We start from the raw sequence: 18,978 nt of genomic DNA on the forward strand, positions 1-18,978 counted from the left end.
GTCCCCGAGACACCAAACTCTCTCTCGCACACACACATTCACCCCTGCTCATAACCTCCTCTACCACAGGGGTGGTGATACTCGAGGAGAACAAAAGTGGAAAAACCCCCAAAACAACAAAACGGTTCAAGTGGAAAATTTCTCCATTCCATCCTTTTTTGTTATTGTCTCTCTGCTGCAACAGCGAAGCTTTTCCTTTGCGTCGACAAAGTCAAAACCGAAGTCAGACCAAGCCATTGAATATTTGATCCAATGAATTTTTAATGTTCGAAACGAAATATGAGAGAAATGTTACGACATTCGTTGGCTGGATTCCGGGAAGGGACGGGCAAATAGGGGAAGGAGCTCTAAGAAAGGTCCCGACATTTAACTGCATCAAATGAAGAGCTCAGCAGTAGGTGTACACAATTGTTTCAAGCGTCAGCTAACGTTGAAATATGCAACACTCTCTCAGAAAACGCAGCCAGCTTCGGGTCTGAAAACAAAAGCATTTCCATTTCTTCATCTTTGAGCGTACGTTTAAGCGTGTACAAAAAGGGGTAAGTAAAATAAAGAAAAGGAAATATAGTTTAACATGTCGGGTTAAAAAACAAATGATTCGACAAGCTGTGACTAACGAAACTACCAGAAAGCTAATAGATCTCGATCATACCATTACCGGTAGAAACGAACCATGAACAAAAGAACTGAAGTGAGAGCAAATAGTTCATAAATATCCAATAAGAGAAACGCTCTATTCTATTACAGTTGGACTTTGATGTTTAATTAACAGCCGAAATTGTGTTCATATTATTCATTTTGCTACTATCCTTTAATATTCATATCAATCGCCTTACTCAAACCGCGTTGGTGTGGTTGGTCTTTCAAAATCATTCCAATATATTTTCTAAAAAACTTCTTGGAACCCACGGTTTATGGTGTATTAGGTTGAAATTTTGACCACACTACCATGGAACTATGTTATGAAATAGTTTATATGGAACTGAATACCGTTGAGAAATGTAATTTCACTAGATATCCTTGCACTGACGTTTTAAATATAATAATATTATGACGAACGAAAGAAACTGCCGGGGTTTTGAATGCCAGAATGCAAACCAGACATTCGCTCGTTCTCCTTTGACTACGCTCTACCAAATAACGCTAGATGTTTGCTTTAAACATTCAATATTGCAGAAAGCAAGCACGCCACAAGCTGTTCATATCCAGCTCTATAAGCATTTGTAGTTCATAATCAATTTCCTACCCAAAAGGAACTAAGCAAACGGAGCAAAGTCAATAAACGGGGTCCATTTTCTCCAATCATGCGAACGATGTAATATTAACATACTCAACCTTGCACACAACAGCGAGAGAGAGAGAGAGAGAGAGAGAGAGAGAGAGTAGCAGAGAGTAAGCGAAATACATCCTTCCCAGTATGAACTTAATGTCTTATTGCAGTAGGATCAACTTTTGCTTCACCAGACGCTTGTAGTATTGGATCCAAAAATGCGTTCCCCGTTTTCCGACCGGACGGATCCCAATACAAAACCCTTGCCATCCACAGTCTTTTGAATTTCTACAAAAACGGAGCAAAACAAGAAAAGCGCCCTGCTTATGCTTTCTTCAAATTCACGTCCAGGTGCACTCTGGCGATATTTTTGCGCACCCATGCGCTGTATACAACCAAATAACGGACACACACACACACGCGCACACACGTCTTGATCGTTTCTTTCACCTGCACTGAAGGCACGAAGAAAGGTGGCTCACGCATTCTCCCCAACCAGGAAAGGGTCACCGGTACAACGGCGTCACTACAAACATGCTTCCGTTATCGCCGCACCGTTTCAAGCGGTTGGCAGCGGATCAGAAGAATGTTTTTTGAACGACGTCCAAAAACTTTTCAACGCTACCATACGTCGTGTGTGTGTGTGTGTGTGTGTATGTGTCACGAAACCGGGCGTGTTCTGCTGCCGAGTCTCGCCGCTGTTCGCACTTATGGGCCTGACGAGACTCGCCGGTCGTCGTTTCACAGCCCGGCCAAGGGAAAAAGCCAAAAAAAAACACACACACACACTCCACTCTCAACTCTTGTGGGATCGCGTATCAATTATTTCCCAGTTTGTACCGGGTACGTGACCTTCCCATGCTGCTGCTGCTGCTGCTAAAACACACGTAGAAGGAAAAACAGACCCACACTCCCTCGGCAAGCTCGCACTGACGCACGGAAAATGGTCGTCCGTAACGAGAAAGGAAGGAAGGAAAAAATGTTGTGTGCCTCGCAGGGCACATATGTTTTACTTTGTTTCAGCCCCTTAGCCTCCGTCACGCGCGTCTGTCGCATCGCTGCGTTGGATCCCATTTTTAGATCAGTTCGCTTTTTCCGGTAAAGTACTTTTTGGCAAAAATGGCCTCAGCCTGCTCGGGGCAGATTGCACTGAGTACTTCGCACTAACGCAGTACAGCGACGACACACACACATATACACACACACGTCGAGCAGTGGAAGCGAAACTTTTCCCGCAAAAAGGAAAAAGCCGACACTAATGCATTCGACTTATCAGCTTCCAGCATATCCCGGTAAAGGTGTGAAAGGGAGAGGTGGGGAGGAAGGTGAAGCAAAACGAGACATAAAATAATACAGTTCGATCACGAATCACGAAGTGCCGTCGGCTGTTCGCAATCGATACGGTGAGCGCTCGCCAGTACAACAACAAAAAAGCGACACAAATTCGATTTGTCAGCGTCAAGTACGATATTGCACCGCATCAAACACACTCACGGCTGCCTGGCCGGCCATGGTTCGATTGCTGGTCGGTGAAGCAATAAATATAGCCATATGTAACTCACCCATCACACCTTACCGACCAGGCATACACACACAGTGGCGTCAACCATTGCTATAAATCTTCGTCAGAGTTTTAGTTTGTGCCAGCAGCCACAAACACGGCCTGTAATTCCAAATCTCCACCCAATTCCGTTCCTTCTTCTCACACCTACCTTCCGTGTACAGTTTATGTTCTTTTTCTCTTAAAAAAGCTGTTCCGTTCTGGTTTCTTACTTCATTTCTGCGCCCGAGCGATTCGATAGTAAATCAATTCACTTCAGCTCGCAGCATGACACTTATTTTTTCGTCCCCAAAAGCTTCGAGCCAGTGTCTTTATGCTCCCCGGTTTCCCCCCCATCCTGATTGATCGTGTTCCATCTGATCGGAGGGAAACGTTTGTCAACACAGTGAAGATACACACACGTACACACTCGCGCGCTGGTGGTGTGCCGCAAACAGCTGCGGTTGCAAAACAAGTCACGTCTGCTGCTGCAACATGCAGCTCTATTAAGAAGCCGTGCCCGATTTCCGATTTTGCAAACATGACAGCACGCAATCAAATCGACCGAATGCCGTCGTAGAGATTAGTGATGGGAGCTCATAATCGGACCTACCCAATTCCGATTCCGTGGTTCGGAATCATCTTTGGAGTCGTTTCCGGTGTCGACTCAGAATCCGGAATCGGCAGCAGCATCAGAATCGGTTACGAAATCAGAATCGGTTCCAGGATCGGAATCGACCTGGGAATCGCAATTTGCGCCGGAAACGGAATCAAAATTGACTCCAGAATTGGAATTAGCTTCCGAGTGAGAATCAGTTCTTTGAAATTGAAATAAGAAATTTCAGGAGCAAAATCTATATGAGAATGGATCGCTTACAAGAAAATTTGGATTCACAGAACTTCACCGAACTTCTTTTTTCCCATCACTAGTAGAGATTGAAGGTAACGAAACGGATGAAAAACACTTCGATCCGGAATAGTCGGATCGCGCTTACCCAACACGCGCACTAAACCAGAGCCTTTCACACAAACAAAAAACCCAAAATCAACCATTCACGGACATCATCTGCTCTTCCAACACGCGGGGTGGTGATACCTGTGGGACCGGCGACCACAGCGAGCAAACTTTGGCATACATTTTAATGCTCGTTAGTCACGTACCCGGGTCGGCCCGGGAAACGAAAAACCCCCGGAATGGAAATGCAGCACAACCGCAAACACACTCTCAGGCACGGCATTTGGGAAGGCTGCCGCTGCCGGGAACACAAGCATAAGAAGCTGCGTACAGCCAAACTTTTCCATAAATCCCACATTCAGCCATTGATCATGTCGCGATGGTAACCGCACGACAATCCGTTTGCATCCGATACGCGACACAACCCTTGGCCTGCACACACACGCACACACACACACGCAAGGACGCACGTGTTGAAACGGAAAGTTCACGAAGATCGGAAAAAGTGCTGTTGAGAATTGCGGGATTGTGTCAGAGCGAGGGGGGGGGTCCCATCATCGTTTATCTTTATTTGTTCTACACCACGCTACATCGCGGTAGTAGTTTCGTACGGTACCTTTGCTCTCGGAAGCTACCGCTACCTTCTTTTCTACGAAGCGAAAGCTTTCTTCCGAAGGCGGAGATAAACAAAGCGAAAACTCAACCAGCCCACGCCTCCGATTACGTAACTCCGAACAAGCAAGCATCAGTCGCTTGTTAAGGGAGATAAGCACCGCCGTGATCGCAACGGGGCTTTGATTATTTGTACTCCTGCCTGCCTGCCTACCTGCCCGCTTGTCATTCAAAAGCATTTTCCGCGAACGCTACCTTCTTCGAATGTTGTTTGCAATGGCCCTTACGGTAGCGCCAAAGAGCGCGGCGCAGCTTGTTGAAATGTTTGCTTCGCAAAATCGATTACACCACTTTTACTGCAGTGACAATATCTCGCCCACAGCTTTCACTGTCCCTCCGGTGGGACAAAGAAAAAACTCACGCGCGCGCCCCAAAACACAAAAACGCCACGCGAACGTGTTCAAAACTGCCAGAAATTGAAATTAAAAAGTCGTCCATCCGTTATGCTCTTACAGGGCCCGTCCCTCCGGTTGGCAAGAAACAAAAGCAAAGGGAAAGTGGACGACAGCGAACCGGCTAAAATTGGGCACGCTTTGGGGGGCTACAAATTGAAAGATGATAAGTAGCGCCGACGAAAGCGAAACGACAGTAACCGTGTTCCGGATGCACGCAATTAATATTTATGAGCTTCGGAAAAAGTTTGACGCAAAATGAAGTTGTTTTCTTTTTTCTTGTCACCCATCAACTGAGAGAAACAAAATACCGAACCCCAAAGCGTAACATGGCCTAACGCTTAGCATTTTGCTAGCTCGAGCGAGTTTTCCCTTTTTCTCATGAATTCAGCGAAAGCTCGATCGCTTTGTAATGGAGCACCAGGCGCCTCCATGGAAAAGGAGCTTCAAGCAGGTTCTCAGTGCTGCTTCTCCGCTGCCTCGATACGCTCGCTTCAGCATGTGTGTGTGTGTGTAGCATATTTGTAAAATGGAATGAAATGTAACAAAAGACTACAAATACTATATACCTTTTCGATTGAATAATAAATAAAAAAGGGGAAAAATCCACCGTTCACTTTTAGCAAGCTAATCACTTTCCTTGAGCTTTATAGCATTAGGAGCTGTGATTTATTTCTTGCATTCTTCACGAGCATTACCTATCATTATATTCCCCACGCACCTAATCGACCAAAAAAAATACAGCATAAAATGGACCATTTAGCGAAGAGCAAAGCGATTATTGATACCGAGGCGCGCTCTATCACCTAATGTACCGACCACCCAACCGAACCCACAACATGAACAATCCCATTCCCAGCGCTCCTTTCCTCGCCCCGCCGCTGTGTAGTGTAAAGAGTTCACATGAGTGGCACACATTCACACACCACGCAATTAATCCACCCTCGCACGGCCGATGCGAAGATCCAGTGCGCTGCGTGCTACTGTCGAAAGCAATTATTACCGAGCACAGCACACCCAGCCCGCCGTACCACTATCCCACCATAACACTGCCGCGCACGGTAAACGGTCCGTTTGTTCACCGGGGGGGATCAAGAGTGTGCAAAATATGAACCACCCCACCAATGCATGCGACCATTAATCATGCTTTTCACACTTAATCTCCGGTTGCTACCCCCAAAAAACGGAAAGGTCCACCCGGGCGCCATTGCGCGGTCGACCTCTTTCACATTCGCCCTTCGATAGCAAATTCCACTCCTCGAGCCGGAAAAATACTAATGCTCTCTCTCTCTCGCTCTCTCTTGAAGGTGCCGGATACGCTGGGTGTGTGCTTCATTTATTTATTTACTTCTTTACATGAGCAGCACGGGAGAAAAGGTAAAGCGAACGGGTCTGCCGATCTGTGCCAGCGAAAAACCAACCAACCACGCACGCACACACCTCTTCCTACAGCCTTTCCACCGTTAGGGGGCAATATTGAACGGAATGAACCCATAGTTTAGTTTCGTTTCCGCTTCGTCGTCGTTCCTGCCCGGGTTTCATTTTCCCACGTTATTACATTATGCTTGCGCGTACACTTCCCAGCATCTTAGCATGCCGCACCGAAATGGGACGGAAGCACATCTTAACAATACTTTCGAGCGATGGTGATGGTAAGATACCGGCCCCCCCGGTACACCCGCTACAGCAGCAGCGCCGTAATTGGAATCTTATTTCGTTCGCTCCGTAATCCTTCACACAAGGATATCATTATCGTGCGCCAGTGAGAGGGCCGACGAAATCATTCAACCATAATTTCAAGTGTCATCGAGCGTCTCTACCATTTCCCGAGCATTGGCGAGCGACAGACACAGCCCGCAGAGGGAGGTTGGCGGCGACCCACCCGACCGGCACATTTAAAAGGCGTACAACCTCGACACCCGCAGCACGCTAGGTGAGCATAAACTGTAGCAGCGCACAGCGGAATGATAACCAATTTCCATACCCGGCTCCCGGTTCATCGGATCATTCTTTCGCCACCGTCGTCCTCGCTCTACAATGGGCGTGATCTTAAGATCGACCGATGCGAGATCTTATCGCCCAGATGGTCGTTGGAATGATGCTAGTCGTCCGGTAAAAACGGCACACCGAAGCAGCGGCACGGTCGTGGGTTGTGGGCGTGTAGGTAGTCATCCGCCCCGGCCAGCTCCGATAAGTGCCAAAGAAAATAGACACTGTAACCGAAGCATTTCAGCTGGTTTGGGCCACACAGCTTGGAGCTCTTGTGTGTCTTCACCTTAAGCGAAACAGAGTACGGGTAGGATATCTCCACCTAAACTGATTCGCGACGGAGTATAATAGCCCACTGACGTCATGAACATCTCTCTCTCTCTCACGCAGATGGAAAAGTTTAACATCAAACCATCCTCGGAACGGATCGCTACTTTGTCGATGTGTGATGACAGGACGGACTTCTACACTGTGCCTTCCTGTGCCACACCAACACAACACACAGTCGGAAGACACCGAAGGACGCTACCTTTACTGACAACAAAAATCCCAGCATTCTTCATCACACATACACACTGGCAACCTCGCATCAAACAGCAACTGCGTCCATGTAACGCGTTGAAAGGATGGACCAATCTTCACACCCATACACTCGCAGCCCATCCCAACTAGGGACAAACACTCACTCTGGCCTAGAGCTGGGTTTGGTGGTTGGTTGAGCTACTACCGAAACCTGCTGCTGCCGACCATGCGCAGCAAACTGAGTGCCCGTAGCACTCACACCCAAACAACGTGTGGATCTGGCACCCTGGCCCGATGGGGGCTGGCTGTCTCAAATGGCTTGCCCCGGTTGCCCAGCCCGCCGCTCCACCCGCTTCCCAACCCGTATCAACAATCCAGGTTAAGGGCTCTCGTTACGCAAATCGGATGCTGCATATCCTTCCGTTGCTATTTTCCGCCTGCCCACCGGGTAACCGGGTTGCACTCACCCAGCCACCCAGGGTAACGGGGGTTGTAAACTTTAGCAATTACCCCGACCGTCAACGGGGTAAAGAGCTTGCAGCGGGAATGCGTAAACTTGATGCCACGGTGCGAAGCGTTGTAGCTTTGAATTTTTGCAACGCGCGAACACCGATATGCACCCAAGGATGCTCTCTTCAAGGGAGCATAGGGCATAGCGCGGACGTTCTATCAATTTGAGTAGGAAGTGATTTGGGTTTCTATTACTATCAAAAGCATTGCACGAATGACACGTTTCTGAAACGTTTGTTGACTCTTTCTTACAGCAAATGAACCTTATCTGATGTGAATTGGACGCAATAGCACCCTTTTTTATAAATCTAATAGGATTTCTCAATAAGCCTGTCCAATTCTGAATCCAATTCCCATCAAATGAATCTTCGTTTCCCACGAGAAAGAGTCAAGAAAGTGTCCCGCAACTATGAAAACCCCTGGAAAACCCTCTGTAACTTTATTCTTTTCCAAAGCGGATGAAATCAGTCCATTCGATAAAATTCCAAAACTCTACTTTGCATTTGGTTTTTACTCCGTAAAACCATCGCTTTGTATGCAGTTCCACCAAAAACAGAAGCGTAAAGAATTTAACATAAAAAAAAAAACTTTCAGAATACAACTGACGATTGCATGCAGAAGTTCGTTCGCCAATTTTCACCTCGTACCATGTCGTCTCAAATTATTCTGCCCACAAATAGGCCGCTTTGTTCGCGTATTCACCTCCTAGCAACTTTCCCCAGGCTGCTGACATGACGACGGGTGCATTGTGGTTACCGACGTCGTGCCTCCCAAGTGCATTCATTAGAACTTCCGGCAAACTTTGTGTGCGTTGTGTGGATGTGTGCGCATGACCTATCTATCAAGCGAACCCCGTACCCGTACGTTTGTTGGCGCAGTATTTGTTTGTAAAATTCTCTGCGGAGGAGTAAAAGTTTCGAGCACACAAAGTGAGGGAATACGGCGGAATTTTGGGAACGTTCATTGCTTCTTCCGAGCAAAAATCGCATTCGCATTCGATTGCACAGGCATGCAGGCAACGCAAGACTTTCACAAGGAGTGCTATTCTACCATGCTACGGATTGATAGATGACTTTAATTAAGTTTTATGACATAACGGCTTACCTTCCAATCGCCTCGCACAGCTCGTACACGTCGTCGAACAGAATCTCGTCGTCGGCCATACTGTCAAACGGTTCGCTGCCTCGCGCACACTTGTGATTGATTATGTTCACTCCACCAGGGCCGATAGTAATCTGGCGTCGTGTTTTTTTTTTTTCTCTCCCACCCAAAAACTGCACCTCAACACACACACCCACACACAATCACTTTCTGCAGCCCACAACAACACGCGCACACGGGCGAGCTGCACAATTTGCTTTATCTGTTGCGATTATTTGTGTACACAATTGTATGTTTGTTGCACCGTAACACCGTAACGAACGGGTTGTGACATTCACCTTCACACATTCACCGCGGACCGAACCGATTCTGGCCTCAACACACCACCGACCGACCGACCGATCGACAGAATCGTTCAGTTTATTGCACTTTGCGCCAGTGCACTGCGCTGCACCGCTTTGCTGTTGCAACCGACGCTCTCAGGACACACTGTAAACTAGGGGGAGGTGGGGAAAGTGGGGGGGGTGGGTGAAAAATAATGCATAAATAAACAAAGCGCCACGAAGACACGAGCGTGTGCAGATGAGGGTGTCGAATTTGGATCTCTCTGGTGGAAAATGGTTTCGGCAAAATCAACTGCCCTGCCCGCCACCGACCGACCGTATGTTGACGGTCAAATCACGCGTCCTGTTGGCGCACTGTTATTATTTATTTAGCTTCCCAAAACCAGACCAGACCTTGGGAAAACACGAAGCGTATGCGAAACGGTAGTAAATGATCGGATCCAGCTCTACGCGGCCTAAGGGAAACATGATCTGTTTTTCTAGCTCGATTAATTACCAAGAAAACACACACAAGCACCGCCCGCTCGCACTGTAACGGATCGTTTGCCACCTCGTTCCAGATCGGGTCGGCCTGTTTGGCAATCGGTAACCGGTTTGCTGGGAAAATGTGAATCAATTTTCCGAATTATGTTTACCGATTGATCAGCAACCGACCACCGATCATTTCTACCATTTACACTCTCGTTTGCATCGCGTCACGAAATTCGATGTAATGGTATGTGTGTATGTGTGTCTCTGTACCACAAGGTGTCCGTGTTTGCCGGCAAATAACCGACACTCGCAGCACACATCACTGTCACTTTCAATCAATCCCACAACAACCTCGTTTCCGTCGGCGGCGGCGTAGGAGCGTACAGAGCCGTGTCAAAGCATGGAAAATTCAACTACACCAAACAACCGGGTCTAATAAACTCGGGGATGCTAAAAATAGCCCTACCGCGTACCGAGACACCGCGTCCCGAACCTCTGACCAACAGGCGAACCATGACTTGAACCGTTTTTCAAACGCTGCACGCGCTTACAATAAGAAAACCCCTTACACGTTTTGCCTCGTTTTGCTATTACTCGCTCTCGGAAACGGAAAACAATGCGCCCAGCACACGCACAACTGCACTTGCACACTGCTTGGCTCATTGTGCCGCGATGGGAGGCAGCCAACCCGGCAGATGCGGTGGCTGATGCCGGGGCCAGCTGCCGGACCGGGGGGTGCCGTGTTCGCACTGGTGTGGCTGCCGCACTGTACTGAACGATCCGTGCCGTGGTCGAAGTCGTCTCGCCGGTCACAAGTGCCGGATGGTTGTGCGGGTTCCTAGCAAAGGTTCGGTAGGATCTACCCACCACTCACCAGCGCACCTGCACACACACACACCCACGGAGGGTTTTGTGTGCTGTAAGGCGAGAGTGCCTTTGCCGAACGCCCACCGCCCGATGCGAAATGATGCTGTGTGTTGTAAGGCGCGGAAATTTGCCAGCCAACTCCCGACACCAAGGACTTACTACTCACGTACAGCTCCGAAAACGGGGTACTCACCACCAATAGCACCCACACCAAGGAATGCCTCCTGCCCAATACCACCAACACCACCGAAAGGATGGCGCGGGGTCCGGCAATACCGCCTGTCAACTTATGAGGTGTTGTGGAAGATTTCGTTTTGATTTTACAACATTTGTTTTTTTAATTTAATTTCCATTCAAAATATTAAAAATTACTAGACTAGACTTACTATTGTTTAACTGAAGTATTGTTATTATACTACGTCTTATACTTTATTGTCTCAAGTATTGTTTTTAACTGAAGTATAATACTACCTTGCAAGCTCATTATATTGCTTGGGTACATAAAAATACATTATAAAATAAAAAATTGTTTGCAAAAGATAAGGGTCAGAATATTACCATGTACAAGGGTACAATGGTAAAAAGGAATAAAATAATTTTTTTATCGAGAAGGCGTCTTAAATGTCTAATCATTTCAATTCCTCGGATCTTCAAATTTCCTAGAAAACACGGTTCAAACTTTTAACAATACCCTAAGGACATACCAACCGTCATGACTAACAAGTGGACGGGTCAAATGCCCCCCAAAATCCCGAAAGAAAATTCAGGCTAAAAATGACAACTTGTTTCATTATCCTGCTCTCTGACTTGATTATGCTGTGCTGTGATTCTCATCTTGAAGCAATAATAATCTTCCCATTGTTCATCCTATTGAATCCCGATGACATTAAAAATTATTCCCATGACGCATTCCTGGGGAAATTTTATGAATGAACTATTGCCGATACTTTTAATTGCTCCATACATTTTTAGCGCAACTATTTCAAACACTTGATCAAGCAGCTACAAACAAACAAATGGTGACAAATGGCCACACAATAGTGTAGCTATGTTTCACCACCCCGTTGACAGATGGAACACCACGGTTGCCTTCAAACGTTTGCACCGGAACTCAGCGAAGGCCAAATGTTTTCCTGGTAAAACCGAAACCCTTCCCCCACCAGGACGCAAATCGCCCTGACCAGAGGATATTTCCCCCCCAACCCTTCCCTTCGCACCCTTTCTGCGCGAACAGATAAACATCACAAGCCACCCGTTTTTTTTTTTACTTCCACGCTCCACGCAACCCTTTGCTCCACACTCACACACGCACGCCAACGTTCCGTGTGCAAGGGAAAAAGGATGCAATTTTCCACTACACATTTTCTCCGATCACAAATCATACACACACACGCACATAGACGCCCGTACGTACGAGTCCAACACCTAGCAACCTACAGACTTGCACACACACACACACGTACACACCAGCGATACTAGAATTTGCACTCGCGCAGCTGCCGTATACACACACACGCGTACGGGGAACGGGGTGGTGGTGTATTGGGAATGGGGATTGCTTCACAGGATATTTCAACGCCTGCCTCATAGGCACGGTCCAAAGGAGGCGGTGGTGCTGGTCGGAACTATGCGAAATGTCCTCTCAAACTTTGGGGGGAAAATGGAAATTTCTTTCTCATAGAACAAGCAATGAAAGCATCATTACATTTGATTTACATTTCTCCCCCCTTTTACTTCATCCTCTCAGTCTTTCTCTCTCTCACACACACACACACACACACGCGATTTCGGTCCGCTTTCGCACCCTCGATGTCGTATCGATGGGTGGGTGGGGCGTCTTTTTTCGCCTGTGCCTGTTACTGCTGCACTAGGTCAACAGTAAGGGGGGAAAGCCTTCTTTTTCGCATACCGCACACGTTACCAAAGAACAACACAGAAAACGTTTCCACTCAAATTGGCCTTCACCTGTTCAGAAGTAAAAATTGTCGCTGGCTTTGTTTTGGCTCTCGGTCTGGCCTCGGTGTGAGATGGTGCGGTTAGTGTGTAGCACACGGTACGCTGTTGTAGACACTCCCGTAAAGCCCACGGTTACTTCACGACTACACATCACACACACACACAGCCAACTCACAGCGAGTTTCGTTTACCTTTTTCACTTCGGTTTTCACAGCCACACAAAAAAAACGGGAAAGCTAGTGGCGCCCACTTTGCAGCGGGGCAGAGGCGGAACGGGAAAACGGCCCGTTTTTCACACGACTTTTATTCAGCGTCACAACTTTCCAGCAGCTTTGTTTGATTTGGGAAGAAAAACCGCTGAGGAAAACACGATAGTGAAAGGTGCCCGCAAGAAGCGACCCGAAAGACAGGCAGCAAACCTTCACACACGCAGCGCTAAGATCCACCTAGAACACAACACACAATCCGATGCGACGGTGAGCGCGTATATCCTTGTGCGGGAGCGCACCGTATTTTTCCGGGGAAAATCACGCACACCGTACGCAAGCGGTTTCCCTCGCGAGCGAGAAAGAGAGAGAGAGAGAGAGAGAGAGAGAGAGAGCGCCAGGCAATTCACTAATACAGTAACTAACGTGTTTTACAAACACATCGTAGTATCCTCTGCTCTCTGCTTGGGGTGGGGGGGGGACTCATTTTCCGCGCTGGGAACAATTTTCCCCTGCGTGTGTAGGAATGCACACAGGCACACACACACACACATACACGGCACATATAGAGAACGCTTTTCCGTGAGTTCCTTCTACAGACAGCCAGACAGTTTTGACGTTCGACCGCGCGCGGTCCAGCTTCAATGGGTTTGACACATTCGCTTTCCACGCTACTGTACCGTTGGCCCCACAGCCCGTTTGCTGATGTTGGAGCCGTTTCTATTGTTTCGCTCTTTCTCGCTCTCTGTCTGTTCCCCTTTCAGCACGCTTGGTTGCAATCAGTGCAAAGCAAAAAGGTAGGAATTACAGCGTTAGGGTCGCAGTACGCTTACAGGGTTACTCATACACAATTAGCAATTTTGTCACGGAGCAAGTGCATTGCGTTAATAAAAACATTAAAGCAGCAATTAAAGCAGCACCCAGCATTCCGTTCCCCTTTACCTTCTCCAGAACGCAACTGCAAAGGCTTTCCCCTGTAGAGTTTCCATTTAAAAACACCTCGTGAAGCTGATTACTACGACGGTCTTCTAATTGCACATTCTGGCTCGCAAAAAAACCCTTCCCCCAGCTACTTGGATGGCTGGCCAATCGGAATACAATTTCCCCCTACCCCCCCTAGCCGCCACAGCCAACAGCGGGAGCGTGTGACATCACACACAGCTGACGCACCACCACCCCACTTGCGCCGTTCCCGTCGCGATAGTCAATAAGACAGTTGCTTCGGATCCATTAGCCCCCATGACCCCAAGCACCTCTACAACGGTCGGTGTCCACCGTCCGCCCTCGCACCCGTCTTGTGTGTCGGTGTGTCGTCTTGTTTACACGGGCGACATCCGCAAAACCGAGCTTTTCTTGCCATGCAGCTGGTTTGGCAGTGTCACGAAACGCACGTAATCGCTTCTACTATCATCCGAGCAAAAGCACACACAAAAACAACACACCCGATTCCAGCACCGACACCGAACCACACCCCTCAAATACGTTCGCACACACCTTACCAATGGCTTACTTTAGCGGCACACGATGAGAACACGATAGAATAGCGCGGTGGACAATTGTACTGAAGACGGCAGGCAGCAGCAGAAGCAGAACCGACACTGTTTTTCTTACCCGCAATGTTTACGAACTGGAGAAATCCGGGTGGAGCGCGAGAGCTTCAACCCAACTGTCAAAATGATAAGCTCGCCCCAAGCAGGCCGCTTGCACGCACACACTCGCAGCTGCTCCAGCCCTTGCTGAGCGTGTAGCCCATCTCGCACTTTCTCTGTCTTTCTTTCTCCCTTCGCTCGTTACGGTTTCTTTCCCCGCAAGTGGTTGCTAGCCTTTTTGAATTTTGAATTAAAAAAATCGCATTTTTATCTTACACATACTTTATAACTTACGATTTTATTTAGAACACGGTAGGAAAATTAAGAAATTAAGAACTGTAGTAAATGCAGAGCTAGTGTGGGAAAGAATGTATAACTCTACTTCTTCGCTGCATCGCCCACGAACGGGTCTTTCCGGGCATTCATGAGCGTGAGGGACGATTCCGCTATCTTGATCAGCGTTTCCGCCAGCTTGTGCTTGGGGAAGACGCTGTACAGCTTGCGCGTTTCCGAGCTGAGCACATCGGCCAGCAGCAGATTTTCGCTGTACCGCTCGGTCAGCGTGTGGAGCTGGTGCAGCAGCAGCACGATTTCCGGTATGCACAGCTTGCGCAGGTTCTCCATCTGTACCGCCCGGTGCAGCCAGTCCTCGTCATCGTCCGGCGGCGGTTTCGTCGTGTCCGTATCGACCAGCCAGCCAGCCTCCGGGAAGAGCAGCACATTGTACAGCAGGTCGCGCGTCACGTTGGTCAGCTCGGCGACACGCAGCTCCCAGTTGCTCAGCTCCTTCCGGTACGTTGCCTCCCGGTGCTCCGAGGTGACGCGCTCGGTAAAGTTCGACAGCTTGACTGCGGGCGGTGGCTTCGGCTTGCCGTTGTAAAACAGCTGACACCAGTCGTTGTAGCCCTGGATCGCGGCCAGGTACGTCTGGTAGCAGAGGTACTCGCGTATCGACACCTCCTCCCGGCACGGGATGTCATCCTTCGAGCCGTAGTGCGTGAATATCAGCTCCATCGTGTCGGCCGGTATGACGGCGAACGTTTTGCGGGCCGCCTCGATGCTGCGCCGGGCCAGGAAGTAACGGATCAGTGTGTTCGACTGCCACAGCAGCTCCCCGCGCTGGTCCGGATAGAAGGTGAGCCACTCGAGCGAGGAAATCTTCTGCTCGTCCAGCTCGGTCAACCTGCCCGAAGCGATCGGTGCCAGTTCGTCCTCGGTGGCTTCCAGCGCACGGTACCACTCCACGGTGTACACGGTAATGGTCGGCACGTCCAGCCCGAAGTTGTACGCCTGCTCCAGGGCCTGCTTGCGCTGCTGGCTGTCGCTGATCGTCTGAAGGAACTGCGAGTACAGCAGCAGCTGCATGGCCGGTGGCAGGGCGGCCGTGTAGAACGCGACCATGTGCGCGGAACCGAGCGTGCTCAGGTACTCCACGTACCGCTTGACCACCCGATCGCCTATGTCCTCCTGGAAGGTTTTGCCAATCTGTCGCAAAAACATGACGAAATGCGTGAGGAAGCGTAGCATCTGCGGTATCAGCACCACCTCCGTGCCCTCCAGCCAACCGTCCACGGTGCGCATCAGCTCGGGAATGTCATCCAGCATAATGTACTTCTGGATCACCTTGTCCACATCCTTGGCCGCCAGACTGATGCGCGCGTTCTTGTGCGCCTCCAGTGCGTCGAAGATTTGCTCCAGCGACATCTTGCCGTTCCAGTACCGGTCCGGCATGGGCAGATAGCTCTTGACGCAGTGCGACCGTATCTCGCTCTCCACGCGTATGTCTATCTGCGCCTTCAGGTACGCCCACAGCATATCGTTCCACGAGTGCTCGGACAGCACCTCCACCATCGAGTCCAGATGCCCGCACAGCGATCCGATCGTGGCCTTCGTGTACGGATCCAGCATGCGGCTTTCCGCCATCTGCCACGCGAACTTTTTCCACAGATCGCGTCTCGGATTGCCCTCGATCGGCTCGCGGGCCAGTGACACGTTCTCGCGGTCGTAGTTCGGATCGTGATGCAGCCGCCATCCCTCGAGCAGGGCCGCCTTCCACGCTTGCCCGTAGTTTTCGCACTTGATCTGTGCCTCCTTCAACCGGCCCTGGCGAATGGCGCGAAACACCTGCTTGGCCAGCTGCGTCTGATCCTCCATGTCCAGATCGTGCAGGGGCAGCTTCTCGCGTATCGGTGCGTCCGGATCGAGCCCCTTCACCAGTGCCCGGCCACTGCCGAACGCCGTCTGGCCTACCTCTAGCAGCTGGTGGAGCGTGTTTTCCCACGCCACCGTCCGGTTCATGTAGTGGCCCAGCTCGGTCTGTTGCTGCCGCAGCGCCATCTGCTCCAGCCAGTCCACAATGATCTGGTACTCGCGCAGATTCGCATTGCCACCGTACAGATGGGAGATGATGGTCTGCTCACTGTTCACCAGCGGCAAATCGTCCATCTCGCTGTCCTGCTTCTGCGTTATCAACCGATCACGGTACAGGCAGATCATCAGCCGCCACGTATCCCGTTCCGCGTTCAGCCACATCTCTTCCGCGTGTAGCCGGCGCTCCCGCCCAGTAGGTAGCAGCTGCTTGGACGCATTGTTCAGCTGTACCAGCGTGTCGTCCAACGATTTCACCAGCTCCTCGGTCGCCTCGAACACGTCCGAGGCGTTGCTGTAGCGCTGTAGCACCTGCAGGAACTCTTCGCACAGCTGCTTGCTCGCTTCCCGCACGTTTGCATTCGTGTAGCTTACCGTGCTGCCAGCGACCAAGCTAAGCTGACTGCCGGACAGTCCGCCTCCGGCCGGTTCCATTTCGCCCACTGTTCGATACAGGCCCACATCCTGCACGGAATCCAGCATCATACTTTCGCCCAGCCCGGACGCTCCCAGCTGTCGCTGTTCCTCGCGGGTCTGCTGCTGCAAGTAGCGCACCGAATCCTTCGACCGCAGCAATCCGCTGGGCGATTGGACAGTGGATTCGTCCAACAGCTGTAGCGTGCGCTCGAGCTTGTTCATCTTGATGATGTGACACCAGCACCAAAAACCGCAATCGTTTTCCTTTATCGCATTCAATTCCTTCGCCTTACCGCAACAACACCGTGCACCATAACCTAAAACACAGTCGAGCCATTAAAATCGCATCGTTTCGCTGCACTTCCACTCGTGTTATATCTTTACTTACAGGGAAATTTCTCACGTAGAACGAGTAAAGTGTCTTTTATTTCAATCTATTACAAAATAAGCCTAAATGGCTTAATTTAGTGCGGCCAATGCAAACGAAACCGGGAGATCGCCAAGCTAGCGCGCAAACCAATTGTCAACAAATCAAAACGAGCATCTGTTTGACAGTTCTGCATGCTGGTCGCGGCCCATTCAACATTTTTGGAACAGCAGATATTTTGAACAAAAAAATAAACCGATGCTGAAATATACAAAATTGCTGTAAAGCTTATTCAATAATTGTAATAATTATATTTAACTTACTTACTTTTATCGAAAAACGCAACAATAACCCAAAAGGCCTATTGCTTTAAATCATGATACATTTTTCACCGGGCTACACCGGCTACAAAACGTCAAACATTCTCCGCTTTGTTTACATCAACAGTCTGCCATTAACAATTCTTCCCCTGTGTGTGTCCGTTCCCCGGAATTTGTTCAATATCTTTAGTTAAACAGTAAAATAACACTTTTCTGCTTCACAGTGGCATTGGCCACCATCGATTCCTAGCTTCAGCACCATGGACAACCCTCTCTTCGGCACCGCTCATATGCTCTACGAGGTTGACAGTACGTGCAGCATCCGAACGAACCACCTTGCCACCCGGACAGTGGAGCACCGACGATTCGAGGGTTCCTAATCACGCTTCTTCCCTTTTACAATTCGAAGAAAAACTCATGGTACTGCTGCACGACGGGCGCACGCTGATCGGTTATCTGCGAAGCGTGGACCAGTTCGCCAATCTGGTGCTACACCGGACGATCGAGCGGATACACGTCGGCAACGAGTATGGCGACATCCAGCGTGGCGTGGTCATCATCCGGGGCGAGAACGTTGTGCTGCTGGGCGAGATTGTAAGCATGCATTTGTTGTAGGTTCGGTGCAGTCATTGTAGTTTGTTGTAATGCGCGAACCTCTCTTCCTCAGGATCGCGAGAAGGAAAGCACCCTGCCGCTGAGGGAAATCTCCGTCGACGACATACTGGACGCGCAGCGACGGGAACAGGAGGCCCGGCAGGAGAAGCACCGGCTGGTCGCGAAAGCGCTAAAGGAGCGAGGGCTGAACATGAATTCCGAGATGGCTCAGGACGAGTTTTAGTGATGTGCTGCCCCCGAAACCGTTCTAAACGAAAATGACTGCCGGTACGATGATAACACAACAACCCTATGTGAAGCACCTTTTTTTACTTTTTAAATATCATCTAAAGCTACAATTTACGACCAACGGTGTTCGTTTTTTTTTTAAATTAGTATGTTTTTGTTTTATTTCGTGATTATAGTATGATTTAACCGTACATTTCTTATCACTACAAAACGAAAATACTCAAAAGTAGTTGATACAATTCTTTTCAATTTGTGCTGTATCAATCCGTCTATACTGTAG

General features: G+C 49.3%; 3 protein-coding genes across 18 annotated transcripts in view; 1 reads left to right on the top strand and 2 right to left on the bottom strand.

Moving 5' to 3' along the window:
* Positions 1-14,431, bottom strand: part of LOC120900882 (peripheral plasma membrane protein CASK) — a 197,608-nt gene extending 183,177 nt beyond the window's left edge. For 12 of the 16 annotated variants that reach the window (XM_040308570.1, XM_040308586.1, XM_040308579.1 and 9 more), the window contains exons 1-2: positions 14,306-14,398; positions 8,955-9,447 (exon numbers count right to left, since the gene is read on the bottom strand). In XM_040308570.1, coding sequence (XP_040164504.1) covers positions 8,955-9,013 — 59 coding nt within the window. In that variant the 5' untranslated portion in view covers positions 9,014-9,447; positions 14,306-14,398. The other 4 variants (XM_040308493.1, XM_040308477.1, XM_040308469.1 and 1 more) reach the window with 4 other exon arrangements.
* Positions 14,432-14,648: 217 nt separating this feature from the next.
* On the bottom strand, positions 14,649-17,699 carry LOC120896364 (nuclear pore complex protein Nup107). Its single transcript, XM_040300416.1, has 2 exons — positions 17,557-17,699; positions 14,649-17,485 (listed from the first exon to the last, which is right to left on the bottom strand). Exon 2 carries the CDS (start codon positions 17,388-17,390, stop codon positions 14,763-14,765), a length of 2,628 nt encoding a protein of 875 aa, XP_040156350.1. The 5' UTR covers positions 17,391-17,485; positions 17,557-17,699; the 3' UTR covers positions 14,649-14,762.
* Positions 17,700-17,960: 261 nt separating this feature from the next.
* On the top strand, positions 17,961-18,815 carry LOC120893799 (U6 snRNA-associated Sm-like protein LSm1). Its single transcript, XM_040295909.1, has 3 exons — positions 17,961-18,164; positions 18,265-18,449; positions 18,523-18,815. The coding sequence occupies exons 1-3, from the start codon at positions 18,116-18,118 to the stop codon at positions 18,691-18,693; spliced, it is 405 nt and encodes a 134-aa protein (XP_040151843.1). The 5' UTR covers positions 17,961-18,115; the 3' UTR covers positions 18,694-18,815.
* Positions 18,816-18,978: the final 163 nt, after the last annotated feature.

Source organism: Anopheles arabiensis, chromosome 2 (assembly GCF_016920715.1).
Source record: "Anopheles arabiensis isolate DONGOLA chromosome 2, AaraD3, whole genome shotgun sequence".
Taxonomy (NCBI): Eukaryota; Metazoa; Arthropoda; class Insecta; order Diptera; family Culicidae; genus Anopheles; species Anopheles arabiensis.